The sequence below is a fragment of the Felis catus genome, chromosome E3, assembly GCF_018350175.1.
Source record: "Felis catus isolate Fca126 chromosome E3, F.catus_Fca126_mat1.0, whole genome shotgun sequence".
NCBI classification, from domain to species: Eukaryota; Metazoa; Chordata; class Mammalia; order Carnivora; family Felidae; genus Felis; species Felis catus.
This window is the reverse complement of record NC_058383.1, coordinates 41,049,416-41,073,091: the sequence shown is the minus strand read 5'-3', so window position 1 is coordinate 41,073,091 and position 23,676 is coordinate 41,049,416. Positions and strand designations below refer to the sequence as shown.

Sequence of the window (23,676 nt, the reverse complement as noted above, 5' to 3'; positions counted from 1 at the left end):
CCGAGCACACGTGGGAATGAGTCTTGCAGGATGACGCCCACAGGCCACATAAGCCGCCTGTCTCTTTGACAGCTACAGGCCGAGAAGTATCAGAGCAGGTAAGTCACAAACCACACGTAATTGTCCCAGCACTCCACGTTCTGCCCGGCAAGGCCACGGGTCAGAAAACAAGGCACAGGAGCCTATTTCTGAACGTGACCCTTTCTGCACTCGGGATGACAGGTGGGAGTCCCCAGGCCCCGTGCCAAGGGCACACTCTGCTCCACACGTGTGCCCGGCGCCCCTGGGACCTGGCGGGGCCAGGGGGGCATGTGGGACACGGGAGGGAGCAGGAAGGGGGTTGGGCTGAAAGGAGAGGTCAGTATGCACGTGGTACGCGTTGAGTCATCTGCCAAAACTGCCTTCCTGAGCCGAGCCGATGTAGCTCCGGTGTGGCCACCGCCTGGGGATGACAGCAGGGCGTGGTCTCTGCCTGCCTCTCCACACCTCCCCAGAAGCAGGTGGCACAGGAACCCCAGCTCCCCGCAGGCCAAGGAGCAGCTGCTGAGTGCCTACTGGTTGCTCCCAGACCAGGCTCAGGGTCCCCGCCAGGGGGACCTCCTCCCCAGGAGACGGTGAAGACCGCACAGGAGCGGTGGCGGCTTCAGACGTGCCCCCGTCACAGGAGAGCGGCCAGCCACCAGGGCAGGGTCAGAGGGCGTCGGGAGCCAGCACTCTGGGAGACCCAGGAGGGAGCTCGTGGGAACCTGAAGCTGCCCTTAACTCCACCAAAACGCAGTAAGATCATCCAGAACCCGAGCCGCACCGTGGCCTCTCCCAGAAGGCTCACTCACCATCCGGACGCGTTTCAGCCGCTCCTCCAGCTTCTCCTCGGCCTCCCGTGTCCGCTGGATGGCCTCCAGGCGGTGGATGAGCTCCGCGGCGAACTTCTGGGGCTCCACGCGGACTTCCTTTGGCATTCGGTAAGTGCGCTGCAAGGAGACACTGATTAGCTAACCACGTGCAGCCTTGAACTGCCAGCCCCGTCAAGATGGCACATGGACACTCTCTGGGTGACCAGGAGGAGCCCCGAAACGTGTGTTTTGTTTCGTTTTTTTAACTTGTTTTATTTTTTATTTTTTTAAATTTATATCCAAATTAGCATGTAGTGCAACAATGATTTCAGGAGTAGATTCCTTAGTGCCCCTTCCCCATTTAGCCCATCCCTCCTCCCACACCCCCTCCAGCAACCCTCCGTTTGTTCTCCATATTGATGAGTCTCTTCTCTTTTGTCCCCCTCCCTGTTTCTATATTATTTGTGTTTCCCTTCCCTAATGTTCGTCTGTTTTGTCCCTTAAAGTCCTCATAGGAGTGAAGTCATGATTTTTGTCTTTCTCTAATTTCACTGAGCATAACACCCTCCAGTTCCATCCACATAGTTGCAAATGGCAAGATTTCATTCTTTTTGATTGCCAAGTAATACTCCATCGTATAAATATACATCTTTTTTTAAATTTGTTTTTATTTATTTTCGAGACAGAGAGACAGAGCATGAGCAAGGGAGGGGCAGAGAGAGAGGGAGACACAGAACCTGAAGCAGGCTCCAGGCTCCGAGCTGGCAGCACAGAGCCCGACGCGGGGCTCGAACTCACAGACCGTGAGATCATGACCTGAGCTGAAGTCAGCCACTCAACCGACTGAGCTACCCAGGAGCCCCATATATCGCATCTTCTTTATCCATTCCTCCGGCAATGGACATTTGGACTCTTTCTATACTTTGGCTGTTGTTGATAGTGCTGCTATAAACATCGGGGTACATGTGTCCCTTTGAAACAGCACACCTGTATCCCTTGGATAAACGCCTAGTAGTGCAATTGCTGGGTCGAAGGGTAGTTCTATTTTTAGGTTTTTGAGGAACCACCATACTGTTTTCCAGAGTGGCCACACCACTTTGCATTCCCAGAAACCTGCGTTTTCTCTTAAAACGAGTGTTCACACTTGCCCCTTCTGCTGGGTTCCTCACTGCCCCCTTTTCTTGTCTAAGGTCTCCTTTACCCAGCACTGAGCCAGGAGGGACAACAGAGCCCTGGTGACCATCACATTAGGTCTGTGTTAGGTCACTGCATGTTTTAAAAGTCTAACATTACTGTTACCTAATCAGGCCTTATTTTAATTTGATCAGCTGTCCTAACAATATCTTTTAGCGCAAACGTGTTTTAAAAATCTAAGCCACTTGGGTGCCTGGGTGGCTCAGTCAGTTAAGCATCCAAACCCCGATTTCAGCTCAGGTTCCAATCTCATGGTTCCTGAGTTCAAGCACCACACTGGGCTCTGTGCTGACAGCGGAGAGCCCAGCTTCGAGCCCTCTGTCCCCCTTTCTCTCTGCCACTCTCCAGCTTGCACTCTGTCTCTCTCTCTCAAAAATTAAAAAAATATACATATTTTTTAAAATCTAAGCCACCACCCCCCTGTTGAGGGGGATGGGGTCACCGGGGAGCTGCCAAGAGGAGGGGAGAGAGCCCAGGGGGCTCGGACAGGGCAGGAGGGCAGACGGAGGAGGGAGTAGCCCGAGACAGGGTGACACACAGGAGTCCTCTCTGATCTCCTGGGTGGATCGTGGCGATCTAGAACCCTGGACTTCAGATGTACAGCAAGCTGAGCAGGGAGGACTCCGTGTGGGGCAGGAGCCTGAGCGGGGGCAGTGCCCCTGGGCACAGTTTTGACTCTATGTTTCTCATCTACAAAACGACAGAACCTCAGAAACAGGTAAGCTTAGGTGAGAAAATCATGGGAAGGGCTCGGGGACAAATGCCCACGTGTGGGGCTATCACTGGCCTCGATGAGCTCAGGGGCGGCTGCAGAAAGCTCGGAAGGGTCCGGAGAGGGAAGCAGGGGAGGGCAAGCCCAGGACACAAGCTAACACTTCAACAGAGAGAGCTGGTGCGAAAGGTCCAGGGGTGCCCAGTGTTCTCAGAAGAGCCTGGGCAGTAGGGACAGCCATGAGGCCGAGACCCGGAAGGGAGTCTTTGCGGACAGCATATCCCAGTGGACAAGAAAGGCCCGAGGCCAGCAGGCTGGCTTCTCCGGGGACTGAACTGAGCAGAGGGCAGTGACCTGCATGAGACTGAGAGAGCAAGGCCAGACGTCCAGGTGGCAAGCGCTGAGCAGTGCTGACCGTGAGACGGCACACGCAGAGAAAGGGCAGAGTGAGAAGTCCCCACGAGACGGAAACGCACCCACGTGGAGTGAGGACGCGTGCGAGGCTCGGCCCTGTGGCGGATGCCTGCCCCCAAGCTCAGGTGTTCTGGAAAAGAGCCTCTAGGCTGCACGGCTGTGCTTCTGAAAATGGGAAACTGTCAGAAATGACAATAATTACCAGCTCTGTGGAAAAACGGGTAACGTTCCGGCTGTGGAGGAACAAAAGAAGTCACAAAGGAAAAAGTCCCAGTAATTACAACTGTGGACCTTCTGGGGAGTTCAGATGGCTCCTCCCTCGGGCATTAAGGAGTAGACCTTTCATGACTGGAAAGTCAGCGGGGTCCCCCACGTGGTGGTGCCTCTGTGCCCCTGCGCCGACACCCACACACAGCCCCTCGTCCTGGGCCTGATCCCCTGGAAGTCACGCAGCAAGGACCACCAGGCACAGCCCACCCGCCTACCTCGGGGCAGCACAGCGTCTGCCTCTCGCCCGCGTTCCCCGGACCTGCCTCCCCTGAGACCCACCCCAAGTCTCCGGCCCAACGACAAAGTAGACACGCACAGGTTCCTGGGGCAGGCGGGTGTCACCAGCCACAGAAGAGACACCCCAATCACAGGACTCCACGACCTCGGCCAAGATGGGAAACATTTTCTTCTGGTTTGTTAGATAAAAAATGTTGCCCTTAAAAATAAAAGTCAGTTATTCTACCAGCAAAAATGGTTTTATTTAGGAGTAACAAAGAACTGCAACTGGGGACAAGCATTGTATGGCAAAAGTGATAGACTACTCCCAAACAAAGGCAAAGACGTCATCTTACGGAGAAGGGGAGTTGGGAGGGCTGCTGTGAATGGAAGTCCACTGGAGAGAAGCAAGCGTCTGGGGCGACAAAGGCTTCTCCTTGGCTGAGCTGCAGGGGTGGGACGCAGTGGGTAGGGGACGCAGCGCGTCCTTCCCTGTAACGGACGCTCCTGCTGGGTTGGCACGAGAGCTCTCCCCACTGGCTTCCCGACTCCCCTTCGGTGAGTTTTCTCCTGCTTCATTTCCACGCCGGACAGAACGGATGCAGCATGCCCTCTCTTCGCTCTTAACTCCGAGCCACGTGCTGGCCTGTCTGACCTGACCACACAGCCAGGCTGGGCTCCAGGCTGTGCCCAGTGCTGACAGCAGACGCCAGCTCACCCAGGCAGCGCTTCTGCTGCTGAGACCCCCCCCCGCCCCCCCGCCTCAACGGGCTACCCAAGCACACCCCTGCCAGGCCCCTCTGCTGAGCTATCAGACAGATGCAGAGGGGCCCCTGGAGAGACCACGAAGCTCCCCACGCCGCCGAGAAGCACGCGGGCGACATCTTCCACGCTGGTCCCCGGAAAACGAAGCCCAGGCGGGTGAGGAGGCCGGTGACCTCTGTCCCCACTCACCGCCCCCGGCATCTGCACCAACCGCCTGGCCGTGCCCAGTCCATCCCAGCCACGACCTGTTCCCCTGAACGTGTGAACAGCTCAAGGAGCAGGGCTCATTAAGCCTCCCCTGGAAGGTAACCAGCACTCAGAAGTCACCAGGACGCACAGGACTCCTACTTTCACCGAATGGTTGCACAGGGTCAGGCCCGAAGGTCAGCGTGGTGCCCAAGAACGCTCTTAGCCCTGCCGGGGGGCTGGGCGGCCGAGGCTGGAAGCCTGTGAGGCCACAGCACTGTCCACACCGCACGGTAAAGCCAGGCTCTCGCTGCCATGCCTGCCTCTCTCAGCTCTGCCTTCACGCTGACTTGGCCAGGACCTTCCAGAGACTGAAGATGCCTTGCTTTCCTCGATTCTGGAACATTCCCCCAATGACACTTCTGACTCTTGTCTCTTCCTGATTCTCTGTGCCGCATTCTGAGACATCTTTCCAGGTCTATATTCCAGCTCACCAACTTTCTCTTTTGGTTTTCTTGAATATGCCGTTTAATTGTTTGAATCAGATCCTATCGCCAGAATTGGTTGGTAGGCGTCCCACAGAGGAGGGCTCCCTGACACGAGCATCCCTGGACCCGGAGGCCCCACAGGCCCTGCACGGCCACGGCGCTCAGCTGGACCGTTTCTCTGCACTCCCTCAGTCTGGAACGAGGCTGTCTCCTCTGGACTTTTGTGACCCTGTGACTTTTGAAAATTTGAAGCCAGTTCTTGGGCAGGGTGGCCCTCAACGTGGGCTGTGTCCTGCTGATTTCTCCGGCAAGAGGCCCCGGGCCTCTCATGGTCCTCGAGGGGGCAGCATCCACGGGTCCCCTCACGGCCAAAGATGGCACCCCTGCCCCGAAGTCACTTTTTTCCATGGGAGCGACAGCTTCACCTGGGCCGGTGCAGGTGTCCTGCTGCTCATCACACTCCCAGTGTGTTCAGTCCGTCAGCGGAGACGCGCACGTTCCCGCCTCACCGCCACTGACCCTCACACTTTGGTGGCCTGGTGGGAGGGAGCACCTCCACGTGGCTCCTGTGTCCACTCACCCCCTTCCTTTCTGGGACACAGGGTACCCAGGCACCCCTACTGCTCCCCCTGCCCAGGCCCAGTCCTGAGTTTACACATCCATGAAGAGAGGAACCTGGGGGGGTCAGTCAGTTAAGCGTCTGACTCGGTACCGACTCAGGTCACCATCTGAGACCGAGCCCTGCATCAGGCTCCGTGCTGACAGTGCAGAGCCTACTTGGGATTCTCTGTCTCCCTCTCTCCCTGCCCTTCCCCCACTCCCTGCCCCCTCTCTGAAAATAAATAACCCTTAAAAAAACCACAAAACACAAAGAACAAAAAAGATCTCTGCAGAGACCTAGGAGACACACACACCAGCCTACAGCGAGGTGAAGACGTGTGCAGGCCCCGGCTGCGCTCTGACTCCGGCTGGTGCTCCCTACGGGGGAGCCCTGAGGGGCCCCGGCAGCATACACGCACACGCAGGCACACACGCGCACACAGACCACCAGCAGCAGCATCCACTCCTCCCGAGCACACGCTGTCGGGGCCTGGCTTAGGTCAAGTCTGTGCTGGGAGGTGACAAGATGCTTGACCAGGCTTTTCTGTTTTTTCCTTTTTTTAAACATTTATTTATTTAATTAGAGAGCACGCAAGCAGGGAGAGGCACAGAGAGAGGGAGAGAGAGAGAGAGAGAGAGAGAGAGGGAGAGAGAGGGAGGAAGAGAATCACAGGCAGGCCCCGCGCTGTCAGCACAGAGCCCGACACGGGGCCTGACTCCACCAGCAGTGAGGTCATGACCTGAGCCGAACCTGAGGTCATGACACTGAACCGACCGAGTCCCCCAGGTGCCCCTAACACTGACCACCCATCCTCTTCTCAGAAGCAAGAACATACCCACAACCTTTCTGCTCAACCATAAAAACCACCTTTCTTACCTGGAAATTAGCTAAAAGACTCTAAGCAAAGAACTGGCCACGGATGAGTGTGCGGTGACCCCGAGAGACGTCCCCTTCACCTGCACAGGAACCGCGGACAGCTGCTCGCAGCACCAACGGTTTGAGACTCCTGCAAGCCCTCCTTCTCTTCCCTGAGAAGTCTTTCCCGTTCGGTCGGCACGCCAAGATAAAGAGGTCTCTGTAGGTGGGGGCGGGCTGCCTGCCTGCTCTGCGAAGCCACCCCCCGGCGCCCACAGTCGGGGGGACTACTGTCACCTCACTATTTCCTCCCAGGAGGCGAAGCTGAGGCACCTCCCACAGCAAGTGCTCACAGTAACTTGGGATCAGAGGCACTGAGCATCGCCGCCGTCAGGCTTCCGCATGGAGCCACAGTGGGGTGGCCCGTGCAGGGGCCGGGCCCGGTATCGAGCCAGGGACAGGGGTTCAGAGCTGCTCTCCCACATCGAGGAGCAGCACGTCACTTAGCAGGACAGGAAGACTGCACAGCAGGTGCTACGTGAGGCCCTCCCTGCCCCTGTGAAGGGAACGGGTGGGCCTACAAGTCGCCCACGCTGTCCTCGCCAGCCTGCGGGGCATGACCTCGTGTTGACCACACGCTATGCCTGGACATGAGCTGAGCCCGTGGGAAGCAATGCCCTTCCCGCTGCCCAGTGCCACAGTGGCCGGGGTTGGAGGGAGAAAGGGTGGGCATGGTCCCAGAGGGCCCAGGAGACAGGGCGCTGGGCTGCGCGGCCAGAACTTACAGGGATGTGAGGTAGGGGCACCCGCCCGTTGACCTGGACGCTCTCTTGCATCTCCCGGCGGTGCTGCTTACGGGTCCTGTACGGCGGGACTCCATCCCTGTCCGGAGGAGAGAGAGCCCGGCGTGAGTGCAAGACAAACAGCTCAGGGAATTGCAGCTGGCGAGGCCTGCTCTCTACGGCCGGAGAGCTAACAAGGGTTTCTCCGTTTTCTAAAGCAGCGGACAAGGGGCACCTCGGTGGCTCAGTAGGATGAGCATCATTTCATTTTATTCTTCATTTCAGCTCAAGTCATGATCCTGGAGTCGTGGGATCGAGCCCCTGTCGGGTCCCACACTGAGCATAGAGCCTGCTTAAGATTCTTGTTCTCTCCCTCTGCCCCTCCCCCACTTGTGTTCTCTCTCAAAACTTGAAGGGGAAGGGGCACCTGGGTGGCTCTGTCGGTTAAGCATCTGACTTCGGCCCAGGTCACAATCTCGTGGTTTGTGAGTTTCAGCCCCGCATCGGGTTCTGTGCTGACAGCTCAGAGCCTGTAGCCTGCTTCAGATTCTGTGTCTCCCTCTCTCTCTGCCCCTCCCCTGCTTATGCTCTGTCTCTCTGTCTCAAAAATAAATAAAAACATAAAAAAAAATAAAACTGGGGGGGAAGAAAAGCAGGAAAGGAATATGTGACAGAGACCATATGTGGCCACAAAGCCTGAAACATTGACTGACCTGTCACTGAACGCCCAGGTGCCTGTCTGGCAGGGGTGCTGTAAACAGACCAAAACATGGACAGCCAAGACAATTTAGATCCCACTGGAACAGATCTCCCAGGTTCTATGTTGCCTGCTATCTTCCAAGGTAGACTGGAAAGGCAGCGTTCTCTCTCTGAGGGTACGCAAATTAGCTTCCTTGACGTAAGTTTTAGTTATAAACCCTCTTGAAGATTGTAATAAACGTATGAATCAAATCACATGTTGTCTGTACACGACTGAATGTACCTACTCAAGACACAGGCCAGCTCTAACACCTCACCCACTGCACGGACCCGATCCCTCCCGCTTTCCAGTCCTCTCCGCACTTTAAATCTACGCTAAGAAGCACAGTGGCCAACAGGAGCCACTGTGACGTGACGACGCCCGCCAGAGCAGGATGCCTAGAGAGAGTGGCTCCTCTGGGTCCCCACCTCCTCCTCACTGAAGAACTCCTGAGCGGGTTCCCAGCTCTGACAGCTGGAAGGGAGGGGTCTGTAAACCATCTGGCTGTCGAAAGACCTCGGCCTCCCTGGCCTCCAGTGGGTGAAGATCTGCGTCCCCTGGCCTCCTTCCCAAGCACGGCCCAGGGAAGGGGGTGTGGGGGGACAGGGCTGGGGCGCTCTCACAGCAGTGCTCCTACTTGCCAGCAGGATCCACACGTGCACACAATTCTGATCTCATTTCTTAACTGCTGGGCCCCCAGCTCGGCGGCTTTGCTTACAGGCAGGGATGCAACATTCTGCTCTTAAAATCATATTCCTGAGAGCCCTGGTCTGTGTGGAAAGGGTAGACTTTGGCTGAATGAGGCAGAACGAGGCTGGGACAGCCCATCTCTCCTGTCACTGCCTCGGTGTCCCGGCTATCAGGGCACCAGCTGGGTGTGCAGTGTGACTGGCTCAGCACTCCAGCAGGGGCACCTCAGGGGACAGCTGTCAAGCAGTAGGCAAGTCAAATGCATTAAAAGATGTCGTCATCTGCCCGGAGGGTTTTGCCCAGGTGTCCCGAGCCACCAACTTGTTTCTCATACACTTTGACGAGGCACTGGTTAAAGGTCCCACGTGCCTCCGGATGAGGCACTGTCCTTGGACGCCCACGTCCAAAGTCTAGTGAGCCATGCCACCGTTTTTACTGTGTGGTTGACATGCCGAGGGCAGCTGTGCCCAGGAGAAATAATGTAGAAGAAACGCACCATGCTACTTTTTGCCTCTGACATATATTCAAATACATTCTAAATTTATTCCTACTTTTTTTTAAATAAAAAAAAAACATATATTTATTTATTTATTATTATTATGGTTTTTTTTTTTTTGTTTTTTTTTTTTACTTGAGAGAAAGAGGGAGAGCACGCACACACAGGGGAGGGAGCAGAAGGAAAGAGGGGGAAATGTTTTTAATGTTTATTTTTTGAGATGGAGAGAGGGAGAGAGGGAGAGAGGGAGAGAGGGAGACAGGGAGACAGGGAGAGAGGGAGTGCACACAAGTAGGGGAGGGGCAGGGAGACAGGGGGCCACAGGATCCTAAGCGGACTCTGTGCTGTCAGCACAGGGCCCAACACGGGCTTCAAACTCACGAACCATGAGATCATGACCTGAGCTAAAGTCGGACGCTTAACCAATAGCCACCCAGGCGCCCCTACTATTCCTATGTTTCTCAGTCTTAGAGTAAGCCAACATGAACAGAATATCAGGAAAAAAATACTTTAAAAACTTTAGATCTTCCCTCTAGCAAACATATGTCCTTTTCTTAGAGTGAATTAACAGACTTTACGAGACAAATGTGCTGGCAAATGAATCTTCATTGTAGTAACCAATTTCTGGGAGGAGAAAACCAAATAGCACGAGGGCACGATCCCGAGCCGTCAGCTGCGAGTGGGGGGGTCACAGTGGGCACTGCTAAAAGCACAGTCATTTCAAGTAAGAAACTGCTAAAAACACATCAACATTTTATCTTAAAGATGTGATGCAAAGGGGGTGGCTGAGGGCTGAGGGGCTCAGTCGGTTGAGCCTCCTTGGATTCTCTTTTTCCCTCTCTCTGCCCCTCCCCTGCTTGCTCTCTCTCTCTCTAAAAATAAACTAAAAAAAGGGGGGGGCACCTGGGCGGTTCAGTCGGTTGGGCATCCGACTTTGGCTCAGGTCACGATCTTGTGATTTGTGAGTTCGAGCCCCGCGTCAGGCTCTGTGCTGACAGTTCAGAGCCTGGAGCCTGCTTCAGATTCTGTGTCTCCCCCTCTCTCTGCCCCTCCCATGCTCTTTTCTGTCTCTCTCTGTCTCTCTATAATAAATAAACGTTAAAAACAAAAGATGTGACACAAAGAAGGATGAAATAGTCAATATACACACACAAGTTGAACCCAAAGGGACAGACCCATCTTGTGACGTCACCACCATGTGGCCACCAAAGAGGAAAAGAGAAAGGGGCCCCGGATGCGTGGCGACGCAGGGTAGCCCGCAGAAGCGGCGAGTGCACACCACAGGCAGGGGCGTAGGCAAAGGGGAGGCAGCAAGTATGCAAACGGCACAGAAAGTGGGACCACAAATTTAAAAAAGGGTTTAGTAACCCTTTTTTTCTTTCTTATTTAACCCTACCTGATTTTCCAAAATGTTTCCTGTGAAGAAACAAGCTGGCTGGGAAAGAAATCCCCCAGCGACCGGTTGACAGTTGCTGCCCACCCCCCTCCCGCCCCCGGCTGGTGGTCCTGGCCCACACCCCTGCAGACTCTGTGCAGGGAGGGTGCCCACGGTCCGGCCCACACCCCTGCAGCCTCTGTGCGGGGAGGGTGCCCGCGGTTCGGCCCCCAGCCCCTGGCCCTGGCCGGGGACTTGCCATCAGTGGTGGTCAGATGGCGAATGGCACACAGTCTTAGAGCTGGGTACGTCTGATGTTCATGGGTGGCCAAGACCCCACATGACGTTGATAGTCTGGTTGGGCAATGCCCTGATATAACAGGGTGTTTTACGCCACTCTTTGGGTGGTCCCAAAAAGCCACCTACCAAAGCAAAGGAAGAGTGTTGGAAAATAAGTACTTTCTCACAAAGGGAGGGCTTTCCTGGGGAGGACGATGGGAGAATACGGTCCACTGTCACCACCGAGGGCCGCTAAGGCTCAAGGTGGTTCTTGACGGTCACTGAGGCCTCAGAGATGTGTTGCAGCCCCAGCAGCTGTCCCTGAATCGACCAGGCAGTGGGGCTGGCCCAGAACCAGCTGTAACAACTCCCCTCCGGTTCCTGTCTTCCCATCCCCTATGCCAAGTAGGTGACAGGGAGTAGATTTTGAACAGTGACAAGTACAGAGAGGCACCCCTGCCCAGGAAGCAGCCCTGCCAGAGGAGGCCCGCACCCCCACCGCCCACCCTGCTTGGCCACCTGTCTGTAAAGCGAACCCCAGACCGAATTCCGAAGACAAAACTGAACCACGGCATGAGAGGTGGGCAGCTCTGGAATCTGCTTCCTTAGTTTCTTCTCTTTCAAAGGTCCCAGCAGCCTTGGCCTGGGGAGAAGCAGTGGCTGCAGCCCCGGGGACCATCAAGGACACGTCCCGCAGCGCGGACTGTCCGTGCAGCAGTGGGGGGCCTGCCGGGGTTCGCCCAAGAAGGGGGGACTCACACGCTGCTGTCGGTGAGGGACAGGCTGTCGGCATCACTGGATAGGCTCTGCTGCTCACTGTCGTTGGCACTGGTGGCCGGGGCGAGGGCGTAGCCGGAACTGACGTAGTAGGGGTTGGCAGGCTCCCGCCAGGACCCGCACCTGTGAACAGGGATCAAAGGTCAGCAGCAGCCCAAGGACACGTGCGCAATCACCCACATCCACGGGCGAGTATCCGTGCAGACACTCCATGCAGATTTATGAACCGCGCATGTAAAGAATCCAGAAAACACAGCACAAGGGGCCGGTGCCTCCGTCCTGCCTCCGGCCCCTCTGCTCTTCCCAGAGGGATCGGTTAAGCCCCGGGCATCTTCCGGATCTTTGGCGTGCATTTAGGCAGACGTGTAAGTGCGCACACACTTGTCACCTCGGTTTGCACTTTTATGCACGTCACTACAAACGGGACGTGTGCCATTCTGCTCTCGGGTCTTCTAAAGAACGCTGCTGGCAGGCTTACTTGCCGCACAGCGGGGCGCACCTCCACCACCAGCAGCAGTGACACCGGTGCCCCTACCCCCGCTGCTTCTCCCCAGAGTCTGAGGCCACAGGAGGCCACAACCCCTTCAAGGAGCCAGCCGGGACTCTGGCGCACGAGTGTGACAAGGCTCACGGGACGCAGGCGGGAGCCGGGGGTGAAGGTGCACGTGCATCTACGGAGGCTGCAAGCTGCCCGCCGGGTGCGGAGTTGGACGTTCAATGGACCGAGCTCCCGGGCACCCTCGGGGCCGGTCACACCGCAATGACTTCTGGGGGCAATGACTTCTGGGGGCCGTGCTGTTCTCCCGTCAAGGTACCCCCCCCCCACGCCCCGCCAGACACCTCCTCCTCCCAGACTGCCCTCCGGTAGCGACAAGGGGCTCAGGGAAAGTGAAGACATTCTGTGATGGCTGCCGGGATATGGGGGCCTCGCAGGACCCGCCCGACTGCTGCCCCGTCGGGAGCCCTGGCCTCACTCTGTCGAGCACACCACGATCCACAGTGCCCAGCGTGCGCCAAGCGCGGGGACCTGGGGCGCATCACGGAGGCCCTCAGACTCCAGTGTCCTCAGTGCAGAGAGGGAGAGGAGACCGTCTCTACGGGGATGGAACCCCTGTGGACAACCATCGCCTCACCGGGCCCGATTCATGCCACGCACAGGCTCAGAAAAAGGTGCCCTAACGAGACTGGGGACCAGGCCCCTCGGTACCCTGAACACCCATCATGCAGGACGTGCAGGGCCAGGCAGCACGGCCAGAAGAGAGGCCCGACCGAAGGGGGACCAACTCCCCGGGGGCCTTGGCATCCGGTCTCAGGAGAGGTGGTACCTGAGGCCACAAAAATGAGAAAAGCGCCAGCCAGGAGGTCCTCCTATTCTGGCCAATGAGGCCACAGCACCGGATGGAGACACAGCCACCGAAGTTCTGCGCTGGCTCAGGAAACGTGCTCCACGTCCGTCTCCAGAAAGGAGTAGGTCACCGTCCAACACCGCGCAGTTTCTCTGACCCACCCACCCACAGCCGCCAAAGCCTCTGGAGAGGCCACTAACAGGTTCCAGCCAGCTGGGGGCAGGGGCAGGGCCCAAAGGCTCCTAGTACACAACATGTCCCGTCCAAGGGCTCATAGGAAGGGATGGGGACGAGGACAGAGACACCGATGCCTGTCCCTGGTCTTGTGCCTGTGTACATTTCCTTATCTAGATCATTCCTACCGTGAAGCAGACAGAATGATGGGAGCCTGCCACATCAAAACTCTTTAAGAATCATACAATTTCATTTTTATTACTTTAAACAATTTTTGTAAAAAGTAGGCTCTACACCCAACATGGGGCTCAAACTCATGACCTGGAGATCAAGTGCAACGACGGAGCCAGCCAGCCGTCCCACCATAAAACATTATTTTTAAATGATACTGTTATTCCTCTTCTATACTTAAAAACATAAAACCACCAATATCGTCACCATAATAACCACAGTACTGGAATCCAGATCACAGGCTAAGTGCTAAACTGTTTTTTCAGTTTCCCCATTACGAGTAAGGAATATTAAACTTTGGTTACTTTCTGTAAACACTCATTTGGTCAAACGAGAAAAAAACCTCCAACTTAAAGAGGAAAAGGCATCCCGGCTTGCAAGGCCAAGCCCGCAGAGCACGCGCTCCACCCCTGCACCTGCTCACCTTTGCCCTCCCCGTATGCAAGAACCCCGTCCAGCAGGACATAGCCTTCGACTCCGATGTGTCCAAGACTGTGTGTCTTACGCCTCAGACAGGTCCCCAGCGTGCCTCCCACATGTATAAAAAAGTCCATCTTGGGGTGCCTGGGTGGCTCAGTCGGTTGAGCATCTGACTTCGGCTTGGGTCATGATCTCACAGTTTGTGAGTTTGAGCCCCGCATCGGGCTCTGTGCTGACAGCTCGGAGTCTGGAGCCGGCTTCAGATTCTTTGTGTGTGCGTGTGTGTGTGTGTGTGTCTCTCTCTCTCTCTCTCTCTCTGCCCCTCCCCCACTTGTGCTCTGTCTCTGTGTCTCAAAAATAAATAAATGTAAAAAAAAAAAATTCAACAAAAAAAGTCCATCTTTAGGTGAAAAGCAAGAACAACATGGTTTAATTTTCCACAGCCTGCAGCACAGAGCCAAGCCCACTACGTACATGAGTGCTGAGTCCAGATGACAAAGGGAAGAAAGAAGAAAGAGCCACACCAGACAGAACAGAAGAGGAAGGGGTGCCTGGGGGGCTCAGTCAGTTGAGCATCCGACTTTAGCTCAGGTCATGATCTCACGGTTCCCGAGTTTGAGCCCAACGTCGGGGTCTGCACTGACAGCTCTGAGCCTGCTTAAGATTCTTTCTCTCTCTCTCTCTCTCTCTGCCCCTCACCCGCTCGTTCTTTCAAAATATATAAATAAATTTTTTTAAGTAATAAAAAAGAAGGGAGGAAGAGCTATCGGTTATCTTTTCCCTTTTTAAACTTGTAGACAATAAAGCTGGCTCTTGGAATCAAGACCGTTAGTGCCCTGGGCCTTCGCTGCAGGCTGACACCACAGAAAGTTCTGGCCAATGACCTGCGAGAGGAAATGTCATGTGGGGGAGCCCATGTCTCTACAAGACAGCCAGAAACGGAGACAGGGAGAGTGTGCGTGTGCTCACACACATGCACACACACACACGGGCACAGCAAACGTAGCCAACCTCCCAGGTGCTGCGGCCAGAGAAAATGCCCACTGCTCTGTCCCTTTCGATGTTCTCAGAATAAAACCTGGACGGGCCCACAAATGCCCAACCGGGAACATCCTGCCTCTGTGCTGCCTTTTCTCCTGGGATGCCGTTTGCAGGACTTGGGTTTTCCATCTTTTCATGTTTAACTTGTTATTCTACTTTCGTGTGTCTGCTGGGAAAGCTAGCCTTGTTAAGATCCAGCTGGACAATCTTTCTTCCAATCAAACAATTTGGTCCTGCTGCATCTGGTGTGACTACTAAGGGAACAGGGGTTGTCCACCACCTTGTTATCTGCTGTCTGTCCTTCCAGTCCGTGTTTTTTGCTTCTTTCTTGCCTTCTTCTGGCTGTTTATTTTCCATCTCCTCTCTCTAATAAAGTAACCCTTCGGTCAGTAGTTCCTGTAAAGATCACAACACAATCCCAGGATCATGGCATCAAGCCCTGGGTCTGGACCAGAGATCCGTCCCCCGGGGACACCGGGAAATGTGGCCCGCTCCACGGAAGGCCAGGGGCCTTCCCAGGCTGGCTGCCGGCAGCCTCTCCCACTCCCAGCGCTCAGGCCAGGCGCACACCAACCCCTCGCCCATAAGGCCTTGCTCCCTGCGCTGAGCCCAGACGTGCCCCCGGAACAGGGGCAGAGGCGGTTCAACACCGACATGACGCGGCCTGCCGACCCAGAAGACAAGCTCAGATGTGTTTCGCTGTCCGGTTATGGACCGTAGAGTGTTTTTCTCCCTCCTGCCTCCTTTAACCTGGGCCCTCATCCTTACCAACACGACGTTCTCAAGAGTCCAGGCAGTTACCCTACACAACGGTTCACTATTTCCTTGTGGTGACACTCACTGGGCACTTTCAGGCAGGAACGTCACAGAAGTGATGCTGAATCACATCAAGAGCACCAGGTGGGTTCGTCCCAGTACTGGTAGCAAACCAAGTGCCAATTTTTTCCACTTCATTATTTTTCTTTTGTTATCAAATAGGCAATTGCGGGGAGATACTGAGATACATACGGATTGTTACCAGCCGGTGATTTTCCAACCCCTTCATTTGACGGCACACCCACAGCTGGCTGGTGTTCTACCGTAAGGAAGATGTTCTCTCCATCTGCATTTATTTACATCCGTGTGGACCTCAGATGGCTTCATCCAATGGATTACAACCCATTCATTTCTTTTCTGCTCATACTGGGCACGGCCCTGTCGGCCTAGGAACGCGCCCGCACTCTCTGGCACTCCCTGCCCCAGCACTGAGATTTTCACCAAGAGGGTGTCTGTCAACTGTGTTATCTGGATTCCCGTGGTTTTCTTTCTTTCTTTTTAATGCTTATTTTTGAGAGAAAGGGAGAAAGAGAGAGGGAGACCCAGAATCCAAAGCAGGCTCCAGGCTTGGAGCTGTCAGCACAGAGCCCGATGCGGGGCTCAGGGACCCTGAGATCGTGATGTGAGCCAAAGTCAGATGCCTAACCGACTGACCCCCCCCAGATGCCCCCTCCCTCTCTTTTTATCATCCCATTGTCGGATATCCCTGAGCACATGGTTATTTTTCATTCAGTATCTGGTTATTTTGGACAGAGGGCCAGACACTGTGTGGGAAAACCCTTCCACCGCGGCAGCCAGGGATGACACATCCTTCTCCAGAGCACATACGTGTGACAGGGCATGTGGCTGGGGCACCAGGGTCCCCAGCCACCTTAATCCAGTGTCAGGAACTGAGAGATGCTGGGTGAGGCTGCAGACCGGGGAGGCGGGAAGGCTCGCGTCCTGCAAGTGTGTCCCTCCTCGAGAGCAGGGCACCTCCCTCCTAGGCAGGCCCCGGCCTGCCGGGGCCCAAGAGCCACACTGCCAGGCTCGCCCACCTGGGCTCCCTCCTCCCTGAACGGGGCTGCGCGCCTTACTGCTTGGGTAGCTCTGCAAAGCCTTCAGCCAGATTAAAGACAGAAGAACAGGGGCGCCCGGGTGGCTCGGTCGGCTGGGCATCCGACTTCGGCTCAGGTCATGATCTCGCGGTCCGTGAGTTCGAGCCCCACGTCGGGCTCTGTGCTGACAGCACAGAGCCTGGAGCCTGCCTCGGATTCTGTGTCTCCCTCTCTCTCTGCCCCTCCTGTTCATGCTCTGTCTCTCTCTGTCTCAAAAATAAACAAACGTTGGGGCGCCTGGGTGGCGCAGTCGGTTAAGCGTCCGACTTCAGCCAGGTCACGATCTCGCGGTCCGTGAGTTCGAGCCCCACGTCGGGCTCTGGGCTGATGGCTCAGAGCCTGGAGCCTGTTTCTGATTCTGTGTCTCCCTCTCTCTCTCTGCCCCTCCCCCGTTCATGCTCTGTCTCTCTCTGTCCCAAAAATAAACGTTGAAAAAAAAATTAAAAAAAAAAAATAAACAAACGTTAAAAAGAAAATTTTTTTTAATAAATAAAGACAGAAGAACAAAACCAGGTCTCAACATTTCCAGTTATGCTCAGTAGGATGTCTGCCCTGAACGGCCTAACTTCTCCGCATAGGGAGACCTCTCATCTCCTAGAAATCCTGTGACGAAGGATGTCCCCTAACTAGCACTCTACCCAGGCGCAACGTGAAATGGAAATTAGGCCTGTCCCCCTGCCCGACTGCCCGGAGCGTAAACGTGCGCCCTCGCCCCACAGGGAAGCTCCCGTGGACCTCAGTCAAACGCCCCGAGGAAGAGGCTTGTGATTTTTACTCGGAAGTGCAGGTGCACACTGCATTCTGCTTCACGTGACGTGCCCGTCCGTCAAGACACAAAGGTAACGCCCTGAGTGATTTAGCAGTGAGTCCGCTCGGCGCTCCAGAGGAGCGCTCAGGTGTCTGTCCGGCCACGGCTCTGCCGGCTCAGGTGGGGGGGCAAGACCGCCACGCTCCTGTGACCAGCTGGCCCCACTGTGCCTCCTGTGTCCACGCTGGTCTGCAGGGACTGTCGGGGGCCAGACACGCACACCCCACACGGCCCTTCCTAGAGAGCCAGGCGGTCTCTGGTCAGCTGCTGAGGTGACAGATGGGCCTCCCAGCTAATGAGTCAAGGAGGCCACACAGGCTCGCTCTCTCCTCTGTTTATTTTCTTCATCTGAAATGACGCTAATCCTTGTTACGGCCCCTGCTCCGACCCCCCATCCACACTGGCTCACTGGCTGTGTGCTCGGCAGCGGCCGGCACAGAGACAGTAAACAAGCCGTCGGTACCGACTGCGGGTACCAAGCACCATGCCACCCACCTCCTGACCCCGGTCAGCTTGGCGTCTATGTCTCAACCTGAAAGCCCTCTGTTCGGTGCCACCTGCCGGGCTTGGCCAAGCCCTGCCCCTAGCAGAGTCACTGCTGTGTCCAGACCTGTCCCTTTGCCGAATACCTACACCCTACCAGCTCAAGCAATTCTAGACTGCGCGCACAGGTCAATCAGTAGAGGAGTTCTACCGCCACAGAGATCAGAGCAGAGGTCCTCCCTGAGCAGACGGTGAAGTGGGCTGGTGCCCCGGCCTTCTCCTTCTGGGCAATCCTAGGGCCTCAAGGCAGTGTGGCAGCATTGACTTGTGCGCCCCCAGCTGGCAGGCAATTGCTGCAGCACAGAATCTAATTTCCTGTGGGTGTATCCTTAAGCCCAAGACATGAGTGTCGTGACCTATACGTTTATTAGTTCTTACTGACCCGCGCTGACCACTTCAGCACTTCAGATGTCCGCTGGGGGCTTTTCAGTCGGCGCGCGGTATCCTCCGGCATCGTGCACAGAACCCTCGTGGCCGTGGCCATCTTTCACTCCCAAGTGTGAGACCAACCACTGCTCCTCGAAGGTCTTTTCTTCCTCCGCGGCTGGCGTTCTCCGACGTTGCTGCGCGCCCTCGACGTGAAGACTGATCCATCCTTCTTCTTCCCTGCCGCCTTGAGGATCGTTTCTTCTGGCTCACCCTCTTCTAAATGACTCATCTGCTAAATCTGTCCATGGGACTTTTATTACGGCTGTTGTCGATCTTAATTTCTTAAATCGTCCGCTGTGGTGGATACTAGCTTCGTGTGCTACTTAAATTTAATCAAAATTATATACGTTGAAAGTGCACCTCCTCAGGCACACTGGCCACATTACGGGTGCTCCTGCACGGTGCGCCCAGGGCTGGTGAGCCAGGCGGCCGGCCCACAAGATCTAATTGGCTGCTTCAAAGTTGCTGCATCACTGTTTCCTGTCCCCTGGAGAACGTGTCGGGTAAACTGTGATCTTCTGGACTTGAGAGCGCTTACATTTTACAGGCTGTCTGAGACCCGCTGTCCGGAGCCTTCCCGAGGGTCACTCTGGCCTCTGCTTCCGGTGGCTCATCCTCTGCGTATCTGCTCACCTGTCGATGCGGACTGGCTGTTTTGTTACAAAGTTTTCTGCAGGAGTCGCTATGGGCTAGGATAACGTGCCTTCTGCCAGAAGCCAGACTCGCCTGCACCCAGTTTGAGGCCCGTGCTCCTGGGGTGACTGTGGCTTTGAGTCCATGCTTCTGGGCCGCCCAGCCCAGTCCAGTCCAGAAGCATCCCCGGTCTGAGGCTGGGGGTCTGTGCCACCCAGCCCTATGAGGTGACGAAGGAAACTCCCAAATGTCCCCAAATTTGACCTCAGGGTCAAAGATCCTCCCTGATACTTTGCTTGTTGGATTTTCCTCTATATGTTTAGTCTGATCAGTTCTGGAACACATTGTTTTTTTTAACGTTTATTTACTTTTGAGAGGGAGAGACAGACAGAGTGCAGGATGGGGAGACAGAGAATCCGAAGCAGGCTCCAGGCTCCAGGCTCCGAGCCGTCAGCACAGAGCCCGACACGGGGCTCGAACTCACCAACCACGAGGTCATGACCTGAGCTGAAGGGGGTCACCCAACCAACTGAGCCAACCAGGCGCCCCTACAACACATTTTTTTTTTTAATGTTTACTCATTTTGAGAAAAAGAGTGAAGGGTAGGGGCAGAGAGACAGGGAGACAGAGGATCCCAAGCAGGCTCTGCGCTGTCGGCAGGCAACCTGATTCTGGGCTCGGACCCACGACCTCGGGATCATGACCTGAGCCAGTATCGAGACAGACGCCTAACTGACCGAGCCACCCAGACGTCCCGAACACATTTTTTATCCTAGGAAATGTCGACCTTGTAGATAAGTAGACGGAACAGTGTATGAACCCAAGGCTCACCTCCACAGTGACCGCTTCACGACCAGCCTGTCTCCCCTGGCCCTTGCACACCTTGCTCAGCCCTGTCGCCCCTGGGGGTGCAGAGCCCGACCATGCGCATGCCCTCGACTGCTGTAGCCGTTTCAACAGAAGGGAAGTCAGGAGACCTGGCCCCGGCTGGAAGCACGAAGTCCTGTGGTTGTGCGGGCGGGAAGCAGGGGCCACGCACACCTTCTCTCGGGTGTCTTCCGCAAGGTGTAAGGAAAGCCAGAAGACCTCATCATTCTGTGAACAGCGGCCAACGCCGGCTTCCTCCCCTGCGTGGCCTGCTCACACACAGCCGCCCGCGTGAGGGCAGCTACAGCCTGGAGCTGGGGCCCAGACAGCGCTGTGCTCTGCCCTCTCCATTTGCAGCAGGACCTTCCCCGCTCACCCTCTGCTAGTCCTGTGGCCGGACCTGGTTTCCTCACCTGCAAACCAGAGACAAAACACACGGCAGGCCTCACAGGCCCACACACACGGGTAGTGGGAGCAAGTTGGGGCCTCACCCCCGCAGACCAGAGTGCTCCTGGGAAAACGCCCGGAGAGAAGTGGGGATTTGGTTTCTGTTTCTGTGCTCTTTGTTTTCGGGGGTTTTTGTTTGTTTCTGTGTTTCTAAAAATTCTGCGGAAAACTGAACAGTGACAGAACTTCTGGGAAGGAACAGTAATAATGGAACAAGTGGAAAGAGGAGAAGGTGGCAGGCTTTGGCGCACTGCTTCTGCCCCAGAGCTTTCCTTCGTAACACAAGTGTACGGTCAAAAATAAGAAAGGTTAAGAAGATAAGAAGATGTACTCCCTACATAAACAGGTAAATTTATCATCCCCATTCCAGAGATGAGGAACTGAGACTAAGGGAAGTTAAATACCTCAGGTGCCAAGGCCCCTGAGACACTGAAGAAACGCAGGAAGCGGGGGCTGGGGGGGGGGTGGGGTGGGGTCAGAAAGTTAGAAGGCAAAGCCCAGGCCAGGCCCTCCCACCAGGGACCACACTGGGGGCTTCACTTTTTATTCTGAGCGCAATAGGCCTCACCAAAGAGTTTGGAGATGTGGCTTCTTATATGGAAGTGAGAGCAGGGGACAGAGTGAGGTGGGGTGGCCTGGCCTGGAAGGCGTGAGAGGCCGGAGACCCGGCAGCCAACAGCGGGCAGGTGGGGACTGGAGTCAGGGAAAGTACTCACACTTGAAAACGGTCGTCTCTTTATTGAACGGAAAAGCCTTCTGACAGGCAGGAAGGGCCAAGGAGGAGGCCTGGTGTCAGCTTGTCTGCCTCGCTCTGACAGAGCCTGCCCCCGCCCCCCACCCTGCAGTGTGCGGCTCCCCTGTCCTCGCGTGCTGAGGGATAAGCCCTGACCCAGAGCGCTGCCTGGCTGTGCTCCTCAGTGAGGCCTGGAGTCGAGGCCACTCGCTGACCTCGGTGAGGCCACCACGCTGGAACGGCCAGCATCCCAGGACTCGCTGTCTGTGCCTGCACTCAGGTGGCTCACAGACGACACGGGCACCCCGGGCGCAGACAGCAACTTGGGCCGCCGACGTGGGACAACGTCTTGACACCCTGTTCACCCGCTCCGGGGTGACCTGAGCCGCCTCCCACCTGGAGCATCCCGGACTGAAGTGTGAGGACGTGACCCGCGAGAGAGCCTGACGGGGCTCATTCCCAAGCCAGCACGCTGCGCCGGGACGGCCTTCGGGGCCGCGACGTGGGACGCTCACCATGGCCGTGAGCCCCACGAGCAGGCAGATGCTGCTGGCATGTGCGGACACTCTGTCCCTGCTCCAAGCTCCCTCTGCCCTCTCTCAGCGTCACTCGCTGGTCCCAAACACTCTCAGCTTCCCCGGTGACCTTCTATTAAGAATTCATGAGAACAGTCTCCACCCTGAAAACTACTTGGCAAACTGTTGTCCACCTGCTGTCAGCGAACTGCAGAGGTGTGTGCGCTTAGTTAAGGGGACTCACAGGCCACATCCGCTGGTTTTAAGCTTGCTTTATCTATTAATCTAACATCTAGCATCTAGCATCTATCAAAAGTAAGTTCAAGGCCCAACGTGGGGCTCAAACTCATGACCTCAACTTCAAGAGTCGCTGCTCCACTAAGCCAGCCAAATGCCCCCCATCAGCTAATTTTAATGAAAGTTCAGCACAAATGAACAAATGCCTAAAATGATTCCCGCAAAGTAAGAACACACCAGGGAGCTCAGTCAGTGGAACGTGTGGCTCTTGATCTTGGGGTTGTGATTTCAAGTCCCATGTTGGGCCCAGAGCTTAACTTAGAAAGTGAGTGAAGGGCATCTGTGTGGCTCAGTCAGTTAAGCGTCTGACTTCAGTTCAGGTCATGATCTCACCACTCGTGAGTTTGAGCCCCACGTCAGGCTCTGTGTTGACAGATCAAAGCCTGGAGCCTGCTCCGGATTCTGTGTCTCCTTCTCTGTCCATCCCCCACTTGTTTTCTCCCTCTCTCTCTCTCTCAAAAATAAATAATTTTTTTAAAAAAGTGAATAAAAATAAAATAGAAATTGAGAAATAGGTCAAGCTTCAAGCCATTCCACAATAGCCCTTAAACACACACCCATAAATTCAAGAGGTTTTCAGCCTTTAAAACCGCATGCCTGGAAATCAGGCCTTTCTCATCAAATACTTGAAGAGAATACTGTTAAGTTCACTTAAGGATATAAAAATTAATGGCAAAAAAACTTAACAGCAAAAAGCCAAAAAATAAATGGCCAGCCCACTCCCCCTGGGTGTGAGGGGGGCCTTTCAGTAGCCAGGGGGAGGTCTGCTCCCTGGGTATCACTACAAGCAGTGACCAGACCTTACCCTGCCCCTCCCCCTCCCCCTCTCTGCCTCCTGTCCCCAAGGTCCCCGCCCCGCCCCCATCCTCAGCAAGAAGCTGCTGCCTGCCATGCCACTTCAGTGGGCGGACATCACTGCGGAGAAACAGCAGTCCATGTGCCCAGGACAGAGTGTCACTGTTTCCCTAAAGCACTCCCAGCCATTCTGGAGGCAGGCTGCCTTCCCCTGCTACTATTCTAAAACCTGGGCTCTGGAGTTAACAGTCAACTTTCCTAGAACGCTCACCTGTGAGCAAGCACTGGAAGACAGGTCAGGGATGAGATGCGGCCACCACGGCAGTTCCCAGGACACACGGGCGCCCAGACCAGATGGTGAACATGGGCCTCCGGGAAGACCACATGCTCACGTCCACGGGAGATGCCCCCTTTCCGATGAGCACCTGTGGAGGCAGCCCCGGCCCCTCACGCCTCTCTTGCAGCTTCTGCCTGAGCTCTGAGGCAGGCCTCGGCCCGTCACCGCGACCCGAGCCCGCGACCTGAGCTCTGTCACGGGGCTAGGGGTGCCGGGGGGCTGGCGGCAGCAGGCCGCAGTCGGCCCGTGTGTGCCCCCCAGCCGGCCCCTTCCCAAGGCCTGTGAGCCCCTCGGCAGCCTCATCGCCCATCCCCAGACGTCTCTCCGTCCCAGGGGACCCTGGGACCTGTCAGGTCAGAGGGATGCGATCACAGAATTGCCGGCTGTGACATGCCAGCATTCTGGCACCCAGAGAGCCGTGGCAAGGTCAGGAGCCGTGGTCAGAACCCCACTGTCCGCAAGACACGGAAAACCC

General features: G+C 55.7%; 1 protein-coding gene across 1 annotated transcript in view; it reads right to left on the bottom strand.

Annotated features, from left to right (window-relative positions):
• AXIN1 (axin 1) overlaps positions 1-23,676 on the bottom strand; it is a 63,008-nt gene that overhangs the window by 12,610 nt on the left and 26,722 nt on the right. The window contains 3 exon segments of the mRNA XM_023247010.2: positions 834-971; positions 7,320-7,416; positions 11,655-11,795. Coding sequence (XP_023102778.2) covers positions 834-971; positions 7,320-7,416; positions 11,655-11,795 — 376 coding nt within the window.